The sequence below is a fragment of the Podarcis muralis genome, chromosome 10 (genome assembly GCF_964188315.1).
Source record: "Podarcis muralis chromosome 10, rPodMur119.hap1.1, whole genome shotgun sequence".
Lineage (NCBI taxonomy): Eukaryota > Metazoa > Chordata > Lepidosauria > Squamata > Lacertidae > Podarcis > Podarcis muralis.
In genome coordinates, this window is record NC_135664.1 from 47732727 (window position 1) to 47752308 (window position 19582).

The following is a 19582-nucleotide window of genomic DNA, read 5'->3' on the forward strand; positions in this document are numbered from 1 at the left end:
TTGCTTTGGCCATTTTTGCCCACAATTGCAGAACTGTGTGCTTGTTGGCTATTCCTGCAGCGTAGATAAGGACAGAAGTCTTTTACTAGGTCACTTGCCAATGGGGTTCAACCCTGTTGGGAAATGCTGCCCCCTATTCCCAGATGCATAGGAGCAGGCTGTCGTTGCACTCTGCACATACACAGAGGTGTTTTTTATTGCTTTACATTGTCAGTACCAACTTCCCAGAACTGTACACAAGTTAAAGGGCTTTCCTTGGTCCAAACTGCTCTGTGCTGCCATACCTGTGCACATAAGTGCCGTGAGATGACTTTGAGGTGGTTCACACATAATGCCAGACCATGGTTTGTTCCGACACGAAAGAGCAGTTAAAGATGGCTTGGAATCTCATGCTGCTTCTCGTGTGGCACTTCCCATAGCTTGTTTTTCCCACTGGGTACTTAGTGTGTTCTTTCCCTACAACCCTGTGTTGCATGACAGGGAGCCATCCAGATGTTGGACTCAACACTCATGAGCCCTAGCCGGCATGGCCCGAGGTTCAGGGGTGATGGGAGTTGTAGTCCAGCAGCATCTGGAAGGTCATGGGCTCTATATCCCTGCAATATTGGAATCGGGATCAAATGCTGATTTTCAATCCTGGTTTGCAAGTTTAGTGAAAACTGTGGTTCTAATACAACAGCAAATGATGCTTTGTCTCAAAATAGAAGGGCAGAGATCAGGCCGGAGAAGAATGGTGGGAACTGCTTCACATATGCAGTGAGGGGAGCCCAAGGCTTGCTACGCTCTACTCCTTTGAGTAGGTCTACTGGGAGTTTCTGCACCTTAGGGTGAGTGGCTAACTGGCAAAGTGGATCACTCCTGAAGCCCCAAACTAGATTTGTTTTCTCGGAAACTTGCCCCAACATGTCCCTTGCATGATCATGATTCTGCCTATAGAAGGTCACTCAGACTTTGAAAGTTCAAGAAGCAGCGACACTACAATATATACAATGGCAACTGACCAGTTTATGGTAAGCCTGAAAACCTCAATTTGTGTTCAAAGCAGTGCACCTCCTCTTACCTTTCTGTTCATGAAGGGAGGTTAAATCAAATATTGCTGCTCTCACTGTTCTCTTATCCTATGGCCTGTTGATTTGCCAAGCCTCTGTTTTGCATGGGGCATTCTTTATTAAGCACTGCAATTTGTATTTGAAAGAAACAGTACCAAGCTTCAACTACATTCAGTATCCTACTTTGGACTGTGAAGTGTAGGGTCTAGGTCACTTTTGAGCTTTGCATATAAATGTCCCTGATAGCATTCCATGGCCTCGGGCTCCCTTGTTTACAGCATTTTTCTTATACCCATATGTGTATAAAATAAAAGCATGCATAATATGTAATTTAATAAAAATATAAACAATATATATTTACCCTTTGCAGCCTTCCCTGCTCCTAGCTTTCTTACCTTTCGCTTGCTACATAGTCTCTAAGCACCTTACAACATTTTAATAGCATAACAACAATACATTGCAATTTTAAAAACCCAAAAACTTGTAGAATAGACTCGGTAAAGCAGCAGCAAAGCTACAAACATGAGTCTGACCAAACTGCGGGAGGCAGTGGAAGACAGGAGTGCCTGGCGTGCTCTGGTCCATGGGGTCACGAAGACTCGGACACGACTAAACGACAACAACAAGCAAAATATCTTATCAAGCAAAATAATCAGAATCAGACAAATGCCTGGGACAAAAGTTCTTACCTGGTGGCAAAAAGACATTAATGACTGGGCCAGGCAGACCTTACTGGGGAGACCCCCTGCACAGACCGGAAGCCAGAACCAAAAATGACCTCTTCCTTGTTACCATTCCTCAAATCTCTCTGCGAGGAGGCACCCAGGTAAGGGCCTCTGATACAGATCTAAGAAGCCCCTATAGGGTCATGTTGGAACAGACATTTCTGAAAAATACCGGGGTCCAGATCTGTATAAGGCTTTAAAGATCCAAACCAACTTTTTGAATTGGCCTTGGAATGTAGAGGCACCCAGTGCAGCTGAGCCAGTATCAGCTTTATATGATCATTTTGCCCCAAATCTGTTTGCAATTGGGTAGCTGCATTCTGCCCTATCTGGTGTTTCTGAACAGTTTTCCAAAGCAGCCTCATGTAAAGCACAGTGCAGCCAGGTTATACCTGTTCAGATAGGGTTGTAGCTGATCAGCAGCCTAAGCTTCTGGAAGGTGGAACTTGACACCACCTCTTCAAGTAACAGCAGTGGATCAAAAACTATGAACCTGCTCTTTCAAAGAGAGCTCCCCATCTCCAGCATGCTGCACACCACTCAGCTGAACAGGTGAACCACCCACCAGCAGCATCTCGGTGTCATCAGGTTTAAGCTTCACTTTATTGACACTCATCCAGTCCATTATTTCAACCAGGCAGCAATTCAGCACATCACTGCCTCACCTGCAGAAGATGAAAAGGCAAACTAGAAATGAGGCCATTTCTAGTGACAGCATGCTTCAGAGCTCTGTATGACTCCTGCTTTTGTGTATATATTAAATAGCATGGAGGACAGAACCAGCCCTGTTGGACCCCCTCACTGGAGAACCCACAGGGGCGTGCTGTATTCTCCAGCACCACCACATGGAGCCAACTATCCAAGTAGGAGTGGAAGCACTGCAGCATTGTGCCTCCAGCCCAGCAAGTCATCCCAGAAGGATATCATAGTTGATGGTATTGAAAGCCGCTGAGAGACTAGAGCATCAAAAGGGTCACACTCCTCCTGTTTCCACCCCCCTCAACACAGGTCATAATCCAGAGCGACTTGAGACGATTTCTGTACCCATACTGGGCCTGAATCCTGATTGAGATGGATGTAGAAAATTTGTTGTTTAGTCGTTTAGTCGTGTCCGACTCTTCGTGACCCCATGGACCAGAGCACGCCAGGCACCTCTGTCCTCCACTACCTCCCGCAGTTTGGTCAAACTCATGCTGGTAACCTCAAACACTATCCAACCATCTCATCCTCTGTCGCCCCCTTCTCCTTGTGCCCTCCATCTTTCCCAGCATCAGGGTCTTCTCCAGGGAGTCTTCTCATGAGGTGGCCAAAGTACTGGAGCCTCAGCTTCACCTGGAGGAGGAACCGGCAAGCCACTCCAGTATCCTTGCCAAGAAAACTCCATGGACAAAGACAACAGGCATATGTAGAAAATTAGTCTTCTCCAAAGAGTGCCTGGATCTGCTTGGCAACCATCCTCTTGAGGAACTTTCCCAGAAAGGAACCTCTGCTGCTATTCTGAAACTATTTTGAACTTCTGAATCCAGGGGTTTCTTTAGGAGTAGTCCACCACCACCTTCTTCAGGTGGCCCAGGCATTAATTACCTCCCTGGCCCAGCCAGCTGCCCCCTCCCAGTCAGGTTTTGTAAGCCAAAAGGGACAAGAGTCCAAAATGCAAGTAGTTGCAGAAACCTAACCATGTACCTTCTCCAAGTCCTCAGGCTGCAGGATCTGAAACTCATTTAATGATCTTTTACCAAAAAAAGTGCTCCAGGCCACCCCACCAGAATTGTTTGTTTGTGTGTAATTATCTCTGCTGTCTGTTGATAACACTTCATGCATCTAAAGTGGACGCTAATCCATAAAACCTGTTACAGTGGTACCTCGGGTTACATATGCTTCAGGTTACATACGCTTCAGGTTACAGACTCTGCTAACCCAGAAATAGTGCTTCAGGTTAAGAACTTTGCTTCAGGATGAGAACAGAAATCATGCTCCGGCGGCGCAGCAGCAGCAGCAGGAGGCCCCATTAGCTAAAGTGGTGCTTCAGGTTAAGAACAGTTTCAGGTTAAGTATGGACCTCCAGAACGAATTAAGTACTTAGAATCATAGAATCATAGAGTTGGAAGAGACCACAAGGGCCATCGAGCCCAACCCCCTGCCAAGCAGGAAACCCAAGGTACCACTGTATAATCTTCAAGGTGTCATACAACCTCTCGCTTTGGCCGTATCTAAATGTAACTTTTGATTGTAATAGTCAGAGCTGTGCATTCTCAGTGACTATGTCCAACATGGGATTTGGAAATGGAGCAAATTCCAGTATTCTAAGAGGGATTTTTTTTTAAAAAAAGCTATAGGACACCAGAGGGGTCTAGGAAGCTCTGTGTGCATAATTTCCTATGGCTGAGGGCCTAAGTTTCAGACCTCTGTAGAACATCTTCCTCTTTCACTTGCCTTATTTGGGGCAGAATAAGATATGCAAAACATGCATAATATATCCAACTTCTAGAATGCTACTTCCTTTGTATAGGCATTCTTTAGCCGCTGAGCGTTGCTAAGTGTAACAAGCCTGACACATTTGTGGCAAGACTATAAAGTTAAGATTTTGCAACCCCGGAAGCCCTAATTGTGTAAGCTTGTTATAAGCAAAATAAGTGGTGCTTCTGATCTTGCAATAACTGATTTCTTTGACATAACACTGTCCTCAGCATTCACAGACAGGCTAACAGCTTAACTGGCACCAAACCGCTCGAGCTAGGTAAACCAATACTGATTACAGAATAAAGCAGGACCAGAACGGGAGAAGAAAGGTGATTTAATTATAATTTTTATAAGTGGTAGGTAGGGGAACTGAGAGTGGAGGCTGCAAAGAGTGAAAATGGTTTCCTGGCCATAAAAAGCATATTCCAGAGTCTCACTTCCTCCTCCTTCCCTAGCTTCTCTGTAAATCAGGGTTAGATGATTGTTTATATCTTACAAAAGTGTTTCTATACTACTATATCATACAATGTCAGGGCAGCATACACCATTAAAACACAAAACACTTTTAAAACAATGCAGATACTGAGGTTCCCAAGAATGCTGGGACGCATCCCCATGACTTCTGAATGACACATCCTAGAGCAGGATTCCTCACCTTCGGCCCTCCAGATGTTTTTGGTCTACAACTCCCATGATCCCTAGCTGGCAGGACCAGTGGTCAGGGATGCTGGGACTTGTAGTCTGAAAACATCTGGAGGGCCGAGGTTGAGGAAGCCTGTCCTAGAGAAATCTGCTTCTTCATTACAATTTTGCATGACCTGTGCTAATTTTAATTACGAATCTTGCTTGTTTAAATACAGATGAACTGAAACTGAGCTAGTTTTGCACAAGGTGACAAATCAATTCCTTTTGGAATCTCTTTCATTGGGGCCTCCCCGACGAGCACGACGAGCCTGTTGCCAAAATGAATGGGATGATATTCTGCATCATGCTGCAGTGAAATCACTACAGCACAGTGTGGCGAGGTGGGAAGCATCCCTGTTTCCAAAGCAACTGGGGCAATGCTCTGCCTTACTAGTATAGTGCAGTTGCCATGACAACTGGCATGTTCCCTCCCTGTGCTGAGGGCGCAAAGCATTGACTATCTTCTGCCCTCAATGTCACAGAGCCAAAACATGGGTACATAGCCTCATGATGTTATGTTCCCTACATGATTCCTAACTGGTTGGGATCACTCAGAAGAAGAAAGCAGAACCCTCTACCCCACCCAGCTGCAGTGGCACCACAGCAGAGGAATAAATTGAGAGCTGTGAATCGTTGCCAGCAGTACCAAGAAAGATACTATATACATGCATTTCAGTCAGGGACTTAGGTAGCCCGACCTGCCTTGTTACGTTATGGGGTGGGCTCCCTCCACCCAAATAAGTAGATTGTGAGGGGTCTTGGTACAGTGGTACCTCTGGTTACGAACTAAATTCATTCCAGAGGTCCGTTCTTAACCTGAAACTGTTCTTAACCTGAGGTACCACTTTAGCTAATGGTGCCTCCTGCTGCCACTGCGCCGCCCCCAGCACGCGATTTCTGTTCTCATCCTGAGGTAAAGTTCTTAACCCGAGGTACTACTTCCATGTTAGCGGAGTCTGTAACCCAAGGTGTTTGTAACCTGAGGTGTTTGTTACCCGAGGTACCACTGTACATGCCAAAAGGATGTCCTGGTCTTAAGGTCTTTGTGTTTAACCTTTTGTTTAAGGGGAGGGGGAAGCTGAAATACTTAGAGAATTAACTTTCATCAGTTTATTGTAATCAAAAGATTATATGCACACACCATTACTGCAACAGCTTCCAAAATGCTATAGATGTTTTGTCAAATGTATGTTTGATTTGGGTGGCATTTTACTAAGCTTTGCTCAGATTAGACACATTTAAATTAATGGACTTACCTACTTTAATCATGTTTATTAATTTCACTGGGTCTACTCTTGAGTACAGTCTTGTTTAATACCATCTATTGTTTTTTAGCTTGGATGCCTTATGCTCAGTGATTGCCCACAAGGAAAGACAATTGGATGTATGTGTTGGCTGGGGATCTGCCGCTTTATTGGGTTAGAATTCCACCTCTGAATGTTCAAAAAATGTTTTTCACCTTCTAAAAGCTCTGCTTTTGCCTCAAACTTTTGGGAATGCAAATTTAGCACGGTCCTAACATTTAATTGTTAAATAGCTGGACATAATTTAGTATATAAACTGAAAATAAATGGCACCAAGAAAAAAGGAGGTCTGCCACCCGGGCAAATTTTGCATTTTGTTGATGGGAAATGGTAAGGAGTTACACGGGAAATCACTGGAACAACTATTTTTAGAGCAGCAGAGAGCCTTGGCCCAGATTCAAGTAAGCCTCAGTTCTGGCCCTCAGCTGCACCTGGCTCCTTACATGAGCACTGCACAGGAGCACCTAGGAGCCAGGAGAATTGGTTAGAGATCAAGGCGAGAGAGGCTGTAGCCTTCAGAGCTGAAGAGGAGGCAAGACAGGAACTGGGCCACAGTCAGAGTGGTCAGGCCAGTGTGGGGAAAGGAAGTAGGTGAAAAGGATGGGTAGGAAGGGAGAGAAAAAGAAGCCTCTGGAGGGAAAAGGGCCAGGAAAGCAGTGAAGGAATTTTGAAAGAGGTACGGTTAATATTATTTTTTTAAATAAAATAAACAGTGCATTGAGAGGCAGGGGATAAGAGAGGAAAGCTGTTGTAGGAGGAAAAAGTGGATGTAAAAAGAGCAGGGAGAAGGAATAGGGTGAAATTAAAATGTGAAAGGTAGAAGAAGGGATGTGAGATGAATTTTAAAAAATATTTTTTTTGAGAGTTGGAGGGAGAAAGAAATAGAAAATAAAAAGCTTTCTGTGTTTAGAGCATCTAGATCAGCAAATTCCACCAGAAGTATAGAGGGTTGAATGTTACCTTTTTTCTAAAACCTGCCATCCAACCAGTTGTTTAAAAATGTGCCTCTGCAGCAGTGCTTAAAAACTAAGAAAAAAGAATAAAAACCTTCTTAAGATAAATTGATGTCTGGATTAGCCCCTTGTCAGAGTGAGTCTGGTAGACCTCATTGGGAAGAAAATTCCATTGGGAAGGCACGACCACTGGTAAGGTTCTGTTCTTTATAGATGACAGCTTAGCCACCAACCAAATTAGGGCCTCAGCGAAAGATTGAAGGCTGTGGGAATGTTTGCATGGAAGCAGGTATTTTAGCACACCCTTGGATTTGGTTAAGACTTGGGTAGGCTGCTGAGCAGATTAGGAATAATGAGGATGAAAAACACTCACTCTCTCGTTTTTGTTACAGATAGGTAGCCGTGTTGGTCTGTCATAGTCAAAACAAAAAAAATTCCTTCCAGTAGCACCTTAAAGACCAACTAAGTTAGTTCTTGGTATGAGCTTTCGTGTGCATGCACACTTCTTCAGATACCTGAAGAAGTGTGCATGCACACGAAAGCTCATACCAAGAACTAACTTAGTTGGTCTTTAAGGTGCTACTGGAAGGAATTTTTTTTGATTTTTCCCTTGTTTTTGTTAGCTTCTGACCTACAGAATTGGAGTGTCCTGAAATAAAAGCCATCTCTTAACAACGTATTTGACAAGTCTGAGATTGGGAAGGAGATTGTGGCGTAATCGTTGCAGGCAGGCTGAGTGCAAATCTTGCTGTTGTAATTTTTGGCTGGTGGAACCTCTCTGTTCCCATAAGGGGGGGAAATGGCATGCTCCACCCTCTTCTCTCGCAACCAAAAGAGCAAAACAAAAATGATTTATTTAAAAAATAAAATAGGGTTGTGTGCAGCACTTAAGCAATTTCTTGTTTTGGTGGCAGCTAAATTTAGCTCCACCCATGTCAACATTTAATTAAATGAGAAATATAATGGCACCCTGTGTGTCGTAGTCCCTGTGTGGTTTAATTTGCTAGTGAATCTTTTTTTCTTCATTCAGAGTGTGTGAGTTAATTGATAAACCAAATGGGATTTTAAAAAATATTTCCAAAAGTATAATTGCATGCTTCATTGAAGAGGAGGGCACCTGAAGAGAGGGAGCAGGTGGGACTGATTGTGGGACCTAACAAAAAGAAGCCAGTTGATTGTTTGCTTGCTTGTAAATGGTTTCACTGCAGAAATAATAATATGCACATTGTTTTGATGGCAGTGGCAAGAGTCCTAGGATACAAGGTATGTGAACAAGAGCTACTCCGTCAGAAGGATACCTCGGTGCTAGGAGAATTGTGGTGTTTACAGTGCTTGCAAAGCTACTGCGCTTTTGCTGCCAGTGGGGAAAAAATGGGGTGTTCCATACATTTCTGGGGTACATCAGCATGGTGTGTCTGCAGTCTTGTCAATCATTGATCCATGATGTTGCTGGCTCCCTCTTTTGTGTATGTTGTCCTCGGCCCTTATTGCTGCCCATTCTGATCCACACTCCTGAGGTGTGCAACCAGTTGCATCTTCCTGAGAAGTGTCCCGGCATGATGAATGTGTCTCTTTCACACTTATAAAATGCAATGTGTGAAGTTCCAGTTTTTTTTACCCTGTGTAGCTAGGGTTAGATAATTTCCTTGTCCAGTGCCGACCTAAGAATTCCTGGCTAAATTGAGATTGTAATCTAGTTATTTATTTAGGTTCATGCATTATCTGCTTGACCAAATTTAGCACCTTGGGCTGTGTTTTTTTTAGTAATTGTGGGCAAACTGGTGAGCCACTTACATGTATTCAGATCTCTGCTTGTGGCCTCTGATGCATCCTTTTAGGAATGGCTTCTTTACATGGATGGTATCCCAACACTTTAAATGTCTCTTATGGCTGTGGTATATTTATTGCAGCTGATACACGGCTTATGATGAATGTGCTAAAGCCTTCACTGCATCAAACAGCCTCTGTGCTTTCCATGCCATTTGAGGCTGAAAAGTGCAAACAAACATTTAGCTAATAAAAGCCAACTGTTTGTTTATACTTTTCACATTCGGAAGGCTCCATCCGGTGAGTAGTTCATCACCTGAGGTTTTGAATGTGTTTTTTTTAATCAAATGCTTGCTTTGGCTTGAGGGTCTTAATCTCCTCCTAGCTTGACTAATTATAAAACAAAAGATTTGCCTCAAGTTCTTAAGGTGGATCTGCTACACAATATTAAAAAGGCTAGCACCATAAACTTTTTTTGTGAATTTAAGGGTGTTTCACCCAGGTCATGCGGAATGGAGATCCAGTGTGAAGTGAGATTAAGAAGTGTGTCAATAGGACCAAGGGCACATGGAGTTCAAATTGCTTCCCAGCCATAGCTTGATGGGTGACCTTGGGCCAGTCATGTTGCACCCACCCAATCTACCTCACAGGGCTGTTGTGTGCATAAAACAGGGGAGGGGAAAGAACTGCCCTAAGCTTCTTGGATGATGATGATGATGATGGTGATGATATTTACACCCTGCCCATTTGGCGCTGTTTTCCCAGGATGGATGAGATAGAAATGTACTAAATAAATAATCATCCCCTCCCCTCTTTGTTTTCTTGCAGGTGCCAATATTGCCACTGGGGAAGAGGTAGCCATTAAGTTGGAATGTGTGAAAACCAAGCACCCGCAGCTCCACATCGAAAGCAAATTTTACAAGATGATGCAGGGAGGAGGTAAATTCAGCGAATAATGAAATACGAGTTGCTATGAGGTACAGTGGGGTTTGAATATTAAACCTTGGTGCCTGCTTCTTGGTGTCTCATAAGGGGTGTGTGTTTCTCTTCCCTCTTAGTGGGCATCCCTTCCATTAAGTGGTGTGGAGCAGAGGGCGACTATAATGTGATGGTGATGGAACTTCTGGGACCCAGCCTGGAGGACCTCTTCAACTTCTGCTCTCGCAAGTTCAGCCTCAAGACTGTTCTGCTCTTGGCAGATCAGATGGTGAGTTCTTATAATCTGTTCTTTATGCTCACGTGTGCCTTTCTTCTCAGTTCCCTTCTTTGTAGCAGTAGTTCAAGATTTAATTATCCTAAATTATTACGCTTGAGTGGGGAATGGAGAAAATGTGCACAAAGGGTGTCTTGTTCTGCAAGAGCAGGAGAAGCATAAATCCTCATGTAGGAGAGATGGGGGGCATGTAGCGTATGTGCTATTGGCCAGTGCTGGAAGATGCTGAGGGCAATGGGGTGTGTTGCTAGAGTTGGTAGTTTGTGATGCACTTAGACATGGGTGCTCTGAGTACATGTTTACACACCCTCTTTGGCAGCAGCAGCAAGAAAATTCTTCTTCTGGCTCCCAAGTAAATGCATTTGAAATGTTCCTTTTGAAAACTTATTAAGCTCCAGAGGTCCTGTGATTAGGCCCACATTTTCACTTTCCTGCTACCGAAGGACAGAAAGTTGGGATTGAAAGAAAACTTCAGGTTCCCTGATTTCTCTTTGAGATAACATTGCCAGTTAGAGGAGACTTCTGGTTAACCCTCTTTTGTGTATTTGGTTTGCTGTGTAGCTTGCAGTGCTATTAGTGGCCTTGGTTTCACCAATTTCTGTGTATATTCTCCTTCCTGGCACCATTTCCCAACCCATTTTCAGATCAGCCGTATCGAATACATTCATTCCAAGAATTTCATCCACCGAGATGTGAAGCCAGATAACTTTCTTATGGGGCTCGGCAAGAAGGGCAACCTTGTGTACATCATTGACTTCGGCCTGGCCAAGAAGTACCGAGATGCCCGCACTCACCAACACATCCCCTATCGGGAAAACAAAAACCTGACTGGCACAGCCCGCTATGCCTCTATAAATACTCACCTTGGAATTGGTAAGCTTGTTTTATACTTCCTTGTTACTATGGAGAACATGGTTAGGTGGAGAAAAGTTGTTGTGGCCTTCTATATGTTGCTGGACTCCCATCAGCCTGCATAGCCAGCGGGCAGGGATAATGAGAACCTTAGATCCACATGGTCTCCAGCTTTGCGGTAAACAGTAATCCATTTAATAGTAGTTATAGTTTTGCAAACTTGTGTAATAACTGCAAGGTACCACTGAACACTGAGCTGAGCTTTCTTGGTCTGCAATTGTGTGCTTTTTCGAAGTCCTGACATGGCCCAGACCAGGGGTCATTTAACCGGCCCACGAACCGCCCCCAAACCGAGCCGCCCGCTCGGCAAGTCTCTGCACGCTGCGCTAAACCAGCACAGCACAGAGACTCTCTTCTGTGGTGCCAGAAATTGCATCTGCACAGATGCCGGAAATTGTGGGCGCGCGCGCGATCCAGCCCACAGAGGGATCTCTCCTGGAGTGAACCTGCCCAGGTGAGGTAAACCTTGCCGACCCATTCCCCAGACGTATGAGGCCACCTTTTTTTGTACAGCAGGCCGAGGGCATTCTCTTACTTGGCTCCTTGCAGACTCCTTTGTGATGCTACTGGGTAATGTGTGAGCTAGCAACCTAATAACACTTAGCAATGGAAGCCCATGGCATTAGTATCCAGTATGAGGTCTGTGTTTGAAACTTCAAATGGTGTAAACCATTCAGCTTTTCAAGCAATTGATTACTCAAATTTTACACAATGAAAAGAATTCTAATGCGCTTTTTTGATACGTCATGTGAGGCAGTCTTTTTTGAAATGCCAAATAACTATTTTGAATGCCTTCCAGTGTTTGGATAGAGCCAGGGAAATAATGTCAATGTCTCCCCACTCCCCCTCCCCCAAAAAGTGGCACAGGGGAAATGGACTAGCAGATCTCTGTACTCTTATGTAGGCTGGTCCTTCAAGAGTTCTAGAGGTCTTACTAGCCACACCCAGTTATTCAGGGAAAATGTTTTCTCTCTTAAGTTTTAGTTGATTGTGCTCATTAATCAAAGTTTGCAGCCCATCCTATGAACTTAGTCACAGTGTCCAACGGTTAGGCAGAACATTTTGTTCTATGCTGGTTGCCCTGTCTCAAAAAAGGAATTAAGAGAGCTGGGGAAGGCTTAAGGAGAGCACAACTGAAATGACCAGGAACTTGGAGGATTGGAGAACTTTTTCACCTTTAGTTTAGAGGGAAAGGATGGCTAAGGGGACACAGGGGAGGATATAAAATCATGAATCATTTCGAGAGAATCTGATAATTTATATCTTTCAGAGTACTGATAATTTATATATTTCAGGTTCTTCAGGTTGCTAAAAATCCACCTAAGGTTAATTATGTTCATGCAATGCATAATTAACTTTGGATTAATTGCTCAGATGGCTTTTTTTTTGGGGGGGGAGGATTAGACAGACGTGTGGAGTCTTTGAATGGCAATCGGCTATGAAAGCTAAAAATGGTATTTCCTACCAACAAGGTATAACTGTTAACATCATGTTCTGCTTGGAAGCTTACGAGGGGCATCCTGCTGGACATTGGATCTGTAGTGTGGCTCAGAAAGGCAAGTTGTTGTGGGAAATTCCCATCCTCTGCTAGCCTTTAACTGTGCTGCTGAAGATGAAGGAATGCATAGCAGAACTGAAGTAACAGTAGAACATGTTTTTTGGGCCCTTTGGCAGTTTAAGCTTCTGGACAATTGGCCAGTGACCTGGTCAGCGCATGATTAAATGTCAAATGTTAAACAGTCTTAAAATTTATCTGCCACGATGACTTCCTTTTGCTGCCTTGCCGAGAGAGAGAGAAAGAGAGAGAGAGAGAGAGATAGCTTATACCACATGCCTCAATACCTGCGGATGCCCCCCCCCCCCCCGGGAAATTGGAACGTGCAAATAATTTTTAGGCATGCAAATAATTTTTTTATAGCTGCAGGAAAGACCTGCAGAATATCTTCCTCCCCATTGTGTTGAAAACAACAAAGCAGTAGTATTGCTGCGTGGAAGATTGGAGGATCCCAGTACTGTAAATATGTTCTGCATCACATTGAGATCAATAAGAGGGAAATGTTTCACGTGCTTTGTGTTTTGAGAGACATTTACTTGCATTTCCCTTAGTGAGTCTGTTTTTGGGTGATTGGAAGCGTGGGGAGTGGGCTTCACTCTTTCTTCCTTGAATAAGTGGCTGTTGTTGTTTATAGTGTTTGTTAACATATTTACCAGCTGAGCAAAACTGACCCAATTCTGGACAGAATGTGTCTAGTACCAGTGTCCACTGGTAAGGGGGGACAATCCATTCTTCAGCTTTAAATAATCCTAATAAGCTCCTAGGGAACAATGGAGTTCCCAGGAGTAGAGCTTTAAAATAGTATTATCATCCCCATCACTGGTCCCTTAAGAGTAATATTAGTTTTGGCTTTTTGTATGAAATTCTAGCTCATGGAGACTCTTAAAACGTGGAACCTTATAACTAGGGATTTGCTTTTGTCATCATGGCAAATTGTCTTCTTGCCATTTGGTTGGTTGCTGTGTTCTTTTGATAAAGTGCATCTGTAAGAATCTTACAGCGATGAGCTTCATCAGCAGTAGCCAACATGGTACCCTCAGATGTTGCTGGACTTTAACTTGCATCATCACTGACCGTTGGCTGTACTGGCTGGGGCTGATGGGAGTTGTAGTCCAGCAACATCTGAAGGGCACCATGTTGGCTACCACAGTGTACATGCTCTGTAAAGGCTGAAATTTCAGACAGCTTGGTCTTTTTTAGATAGCAGTACAGTATGAAACAAAAAGCAAATTACTGTTTTTTAAATGGTATGGCGAGTCTTACACAACTATATTGTGAGGACTAGTTCTTATTACTGATTCAAACAGGAATCTGATAAAGAACTTTCCTAATAAATTAGTCATCCAGTTAGTTGCATGAATGTGAGAGACCAGTTGGTAGATGAGTATTGTTTGGGATGCTGTATATGCTCTTAAAAATCATTGGGGGTATTGGTAGAACAGGGTTGCTATTTGCATATATTTCTCTCTTATTTATTGCGTATATGCTCTGTGCTTTTCACATTGGAATTTTTCCTTCTCATTGTAAACCATTTTGGGTACCTTCTGTAGAAAAGCAGAATACAAATAAGAATCTTGAGTTGTGGTCTGTGGTACTTTATGAAAAGAGCTGGCAGACCACGGTTTGTGATCAGTCAGCAAACTAGAATCTGAAACCGTGGTTTGAAATTGTGGCTCATGCTGTTTTTTGGCATGCTGTGTCCCCTTTGGCCAACCATAGTTAAGGTCTCTGATCTGCCTCCAGAGGTCCTTATGCCTGCAAATGGGGATGCTGAATAGATGGAAAATGAAATCAGATAGGCAGCCCAAACCATAGTTGTGAACCGCCCTGAGATCTGCGGATAAAGGGCCCCCACGCCCACCCACAAAACTGTGGTTAGTGCAAAGCAAGATTTGCCTGTTTTAAGTTGCCTGGATTGATAAAATGTGTGTTGGTCTTTATCTGTGCCTGTTGTGCAGGCCATGTGTACATGCAGCAAGATTAAGAAGTTTACAATTGTCATGCAGGTTGTGTACAACTTGCTGCGTGGTGTTTTTCGTGTAAGAATTTTTTCATGGCTGAGGGGTTCCTTAGTCAAGGTTCTTTCAGCAACGCTAACTGCTAGACTGTGTATGTAGTAGCCATGCATAAATCAGTCCCAGCTGCTGTTTGCATGAATGGATCTTTTGGACTTGGCAAATAAGCAGCTAAAGTGTGTGTTTGCATGTTGATTGGAGGGACCTTAAGACTCAGCAGTCTGACTTGCATATTGCAATGCATGTTTTGACATTCCTCTTAGAAAGGCATACAACCATACTGTATAAACCTGACTGATCTAGATATTTCAACCTTAAACCTGCTGGAAATTCTGCTTTTTTGTTTTTCATTAAATGAGTGGCTTGTCTAATTCTTGCAAGGCTAAGTAATCAGAAGCTCTAAATTTAAAAAAAAATCTGCGGTGGGAGAAATCAGACTCAGGAAGCTGTAAATCCGTAAGCTACATTGAGCATGCAGATTTTGGAAATGTATCTTTTATTTTTTATTATCTTTTGTTTTGATATTGTGGTACTGAAAGGCAGGGTGTAAAACACCTTCACTATTGCCACTTTACTATGCAGGAATTGTGTTTTACTTTAAATGCACAATTACAGTCAGAGTTCTTCATTTAAAGAAAAACAAGTTTAGTGACCAGAATCTCATGTTAGATTATGACACAATATTATGTGCAGTACTATGATCTATTTTGAGGCAGGCCTATCAACTTGGAAGCCCCTGGACCAAATGCAGCATGCCAGTCATAGATTGCTGGCGGTCTGGGGCTGGATAGTCGCGCCCCCAGGCTGACCCTCCGTGTTAACATAAACTCTGCACTACTGAAACCTCGTAAATAAAATGGGCTTCAGGCACTTGTTGTACGCAAGGCCTAGTGGATGGTCTGAAGTCTTGTGAGGAGTCTAGGCAGGAGCTATAATTGGAGCCGGCAAAGCTTTTAAATGGACGTTTGACAAGTTTGCCATTATTCAGAGTCTAGAATTTTGTGCTTTAAAAATACCACCTTCTGAATTGGCAAATGTGGCTGGTTGACTTCATTTTGGCTGCCCAGCTTTAGCAGCGATTTTAATGAATGGACCTAGTACATTTTTATTCTGTAGTATACTTGTGTTTGATGTTTTAGGGAGGAGGGGGGAAATGCATTCTGTTGAACTTAATTTGGCTGCAGTATTCTAAATTTGAATGTGCAGTGCAGTGATTACAGTGTCCAGAGGACATGCTGGGTGTGTATCTATTCAAGCACTGAGTCGAGCGCTTCACCTGGACCTTGCAGGAAATATTACTAGGAGGAACAATTTGGAAAAGGCAGCTCTCTAGTCAGCATGGAGTCAAGCATTCCAGTCAACTTTCACATGCTCAAAATATGTCTTCCAGCATATCCTGCACCCTTTAGATCTCGAGATATATGAAACAGACACCAGAAGTGCCCAGGGAGATGGCCTGTAACAGACTTTGTCTAAATAGCTGGAGGAGAAGGGCATAAATATCTGAATGGTGATTCCTCCCCTCTCCTTGCTCCAGCTGGGCCCCAGAGCCTTCCTGCTGATCCTCCCTTGTAGCATCTATAGTTGATTTCATGCCAAAGTGTAAAGCATTATCCACACACTCCAGGTCAGGGAATCAAAATTTACTGATTTCTCTGATTTTTAATGCCAGTCAGTAGCAGGCAGGATCAAGCCCCAAATTGGCGAGATGTTGCCTGATGCTGATGCTGCTTCTCCAGTGGGGTGTGGGTGGCGCAGGTGGCTGTGGCAGGGCAGGGCGGCACTTCCCCAAGTGGCAAAATGGTTAATCATGAGCCTGGGCCCCAAGCACTCCAAAGCTCCATTCTGATTTATGATTCAAAATAGCTTCTGGTGCTGCGGGAAGCAATGAAAAAGTAGGTGCACGCCTGCTTCTCATGGTTTTTTCCGCTGCCGTGGTGAAACCACCTACAGTGTCTGAGGCCAAGTCAATGTGAATAAGCATAAAACTTTTCAGAAGTTACATTAAAAACAAAAACAAAACCCTGCACCTCCCTGTTAATGTGTTTATTTAACATTGTTCTCACAGAGAGGATTCCACAGACAGTTGAACGCGTCTGTTCAGCTGAAGGAGCTGTATGACTTGAGTTGTGCCACAACAAATTTATTAGCATCCTTTAATGTGCCTCAGGACTTTGGTCCTCTGCTGTAGCAAAAACAAACCAAAGGAGGCAAGCTTGTGTTTAGAATACAGGATAACACAAAGTCTCCACCCAGGAGCCCAAAGGGTGCGCAGGTGCTGAAACTTCCCCTTGAGGCACCTCCCTGAACTCTGTTGCTTTTCTCTGAGGAGAGCTCTGGTGCTAGTCGTCAGCTCAGCTGGAAAAAAAAGTGCTGGGGTGAGTGGGGGAGAGGCTGTGGCAGGCTCAGGCTCAGGGTCCCCCTGCCAAATGAAGAAGGACCTTTTCGGGGAGAGTAGCATCCTGGCAAGGGGGCAACATTCCCAGGCACTATCCTGCTGGTCTCCTTTTGCACCAAGTAAAGGCCTTTGTGTTCAACCAAGCCCTTTAAAAAAGTATTATGAAACCTGGACTATCTGTGTTTACCGCTTGGGGTGCGGTTGAAATGTTTGTTGTATTTTTCTTTATATTATGTACACACACACACAGAGGGGGGGGGAGAGAGAGAGAGAGAGAGAGAGAGAGAGAGAGAGAGAGAGAGAGAGAGAGAACGAACTGTCCAGGTAACATTGTTATGTTAGAAGGTGCATAGAAGATATATATGCATATAGATAGGTAGAAACACACAAACATACCTCTGTTTATATGACTGGGGCAACCCCACTTTTCAAGATTCACATTTCTGTTCCCTTTGCACCTAACAACTTTTTCACTTTTTTGTTTATAATTTTTTTATTCTGCCTCTCCACCAAATAGTGCTTAAGGCAGCTAACAGTGATAAACTTGTTTGTTGGCTTGTTCATTTCGTTTGTGAATTGCTTCTCATGAAGCATCCCAAAGCACTTCAGCAATAAAAACAAATATAAGAAGAAGTTTCAAGTCCAATAGGGAGACACATTGGATTTTTAAAAATACCCAGTAGTTGGGGAGAAAGGTCTTTGGTGGGTCCTGAAAGGGTGATAGAGAAGACATGCCTGCCTTATATGAAACGCAAATGAGTTCCAAAAGATGTAAAATGCAAAATATGGGTACTTCTCTGGGGTTTGTGTGGTCTGTTTTTTTAAAAAGAAAAAGCTGCAAGCTGCTTTTCTCCTACTGTATTTCCCCCTGTATCTGTAAAAGTTTAGTAGTTTAATTTGTGGTGGCTTATAGCATTTTGTATGGTAGCGTTTGTTTTAGAATATTGGGTTTTGATTACTTATTTGTAACCTGCCTTTCTTCTAGGAAGCTCAGGGGAGGGCACACAATTCCCCTCCCTGCGTATTTTGTCCTCACAGTAACCCTGTGAGGTAGGATTGGCTGATAGTGTCTGGTCCAAAATCACCCAGTGAGCTTTGTGACTATGGGTGGATTAGAACCAGAATGGCTGTATGTACAGTACTTCACTTTGAGACAATGAAATCCTTTCTCCGTGATTAAAAATTCACTTGGGTCGTTACTGCTACTTAGCCGCAGCACGGGTGCCGAGGATAAAATTGGATCAAGATGCACTGTAACCTGCCTTGAACCCTTATAAGCTAGCTGAGTTGCTATTAGGGAATGCTGGAGAAATTAGTACAATAAGAAAACAGCTAAAGGGAATACTGTATCATTTTTCATACTGACAGTGTGATGAATATTGCTCAGACTGTATGCTAAATAGATCTTTTGGACAGGAAGCTCTTTTCTATACGGACAAATCTTTCAGAGACGGAGCTTCTTCCGTAGTAACATCCCCCCCCCCCCCCCACGTTCCAGATACGATCCAAACAAGGAAATGGCACAGATACAGGGAAGAGAAATCCAGCCACAGTAGAAAGATATTTCGGCCAAATGCACGCTAGAGGCCAAGTAATAAAGGTCAGGGCCACAGTCCATCACAGTTAAGCATGCTTAAGCCCATTTGATATCAATGAGCTTAAGAGTGCTTACCTCTGTACTAGATTTTATTTTTCTTCTCCTCAGCTGTACACTGAAATATGAAAGGTTTCTGTTCTGTTCTTGTTTTTTACATTACTAGTGCTCTCTGATAATTTTTCAGCTATTCTGGCATACAGTGGGGTAAAAAGGCAGGGTCAACTGAAACTTTAGGTAGCAGGAAACATGAAAAAGCAGAAGGATAGACACCTGGTGCCACAAGGATCCACAAGAGGCAAAAACATATGTTTTGGTCATGTGTGTTTCTCTCTCTCTCTATTTATATTATATATTTATATAAAAAATAGGGCAGGCAGACAGAAGTTATCCCTTTATCAACATACTGTGGTCTTGATGAAAATCACTTCCTTAAAGCTGCTATTTGCATCAGGAGGGAGTTTGCATTTAGACGGCGGCTGCTATTTCAAAAAGACAGGCCAAACCCACATGCGTTAACATAACACACAGTTTCCCCCGCCCTGAAACCAGTGCTAAATGCGGGAGTGCCGTCCTTCTTAGAATCTGAGGAAGGACAAATCATATACAAAAGATAAGTTGAATTCTAAAAAGCATCTAGAATTGATTTGTATCATCAGTTAGTACAGAGCTTTGTAAATAAGCTCAGAAAAGTTACAAGCCTTCTATACACACACACCAAATACACAGCCAATGGGCCTGCTAAGGGCTAGCAGAGGAGAGATGACTCTGTCCCCCTCCTCCAGCAGGCTGTTGCCTTGCTTTGATGGGAGTTGAGGAGATGGGTTTCTTCCTCTGGCCACCTGTTTGTTTTCTACTGGGCACCACCAACCTGATCCGTTGTCTGCATGCTATTCCTTGTCACCCATGGCTACTAGGCAAGTGCTTAAATACAAGCCTGATTATACATTTAC

The 19582-nt window shown here is 43.4% G+C and overlaps 1 protein-coding gene across 2 annotated transcripts in view; it reads left to right on the forward strand.

Annotated features, from left to right (window-relative positions):
* The window catches only part of CSNK1E (casein kinase 1 epsilon), a 41719-nt gene that overhangs the window by 13052 nt on the left and 9085 nt on the right, over positions 1 to 19582 (forward strand). For both annotated transcript variants that reach the window (XM_028745802.2, XM_028745803.2), the window contains exons 3-5: positions 9771 to 9881; positions 10001 to 10149; positions 10800 to 11028. In XM_028745802.2, the coding sequence (XP_028601635.1) occupies positions 9771 to 9881; positions 10001 to 10149; positions 10800 to 11028 (489 nt within the window). The remainder of the gene's footprint in view (positions 1 to 9770; positions 9882 to 10000; positions 10150 to 10799; positions 11029 to 19582) is intronic.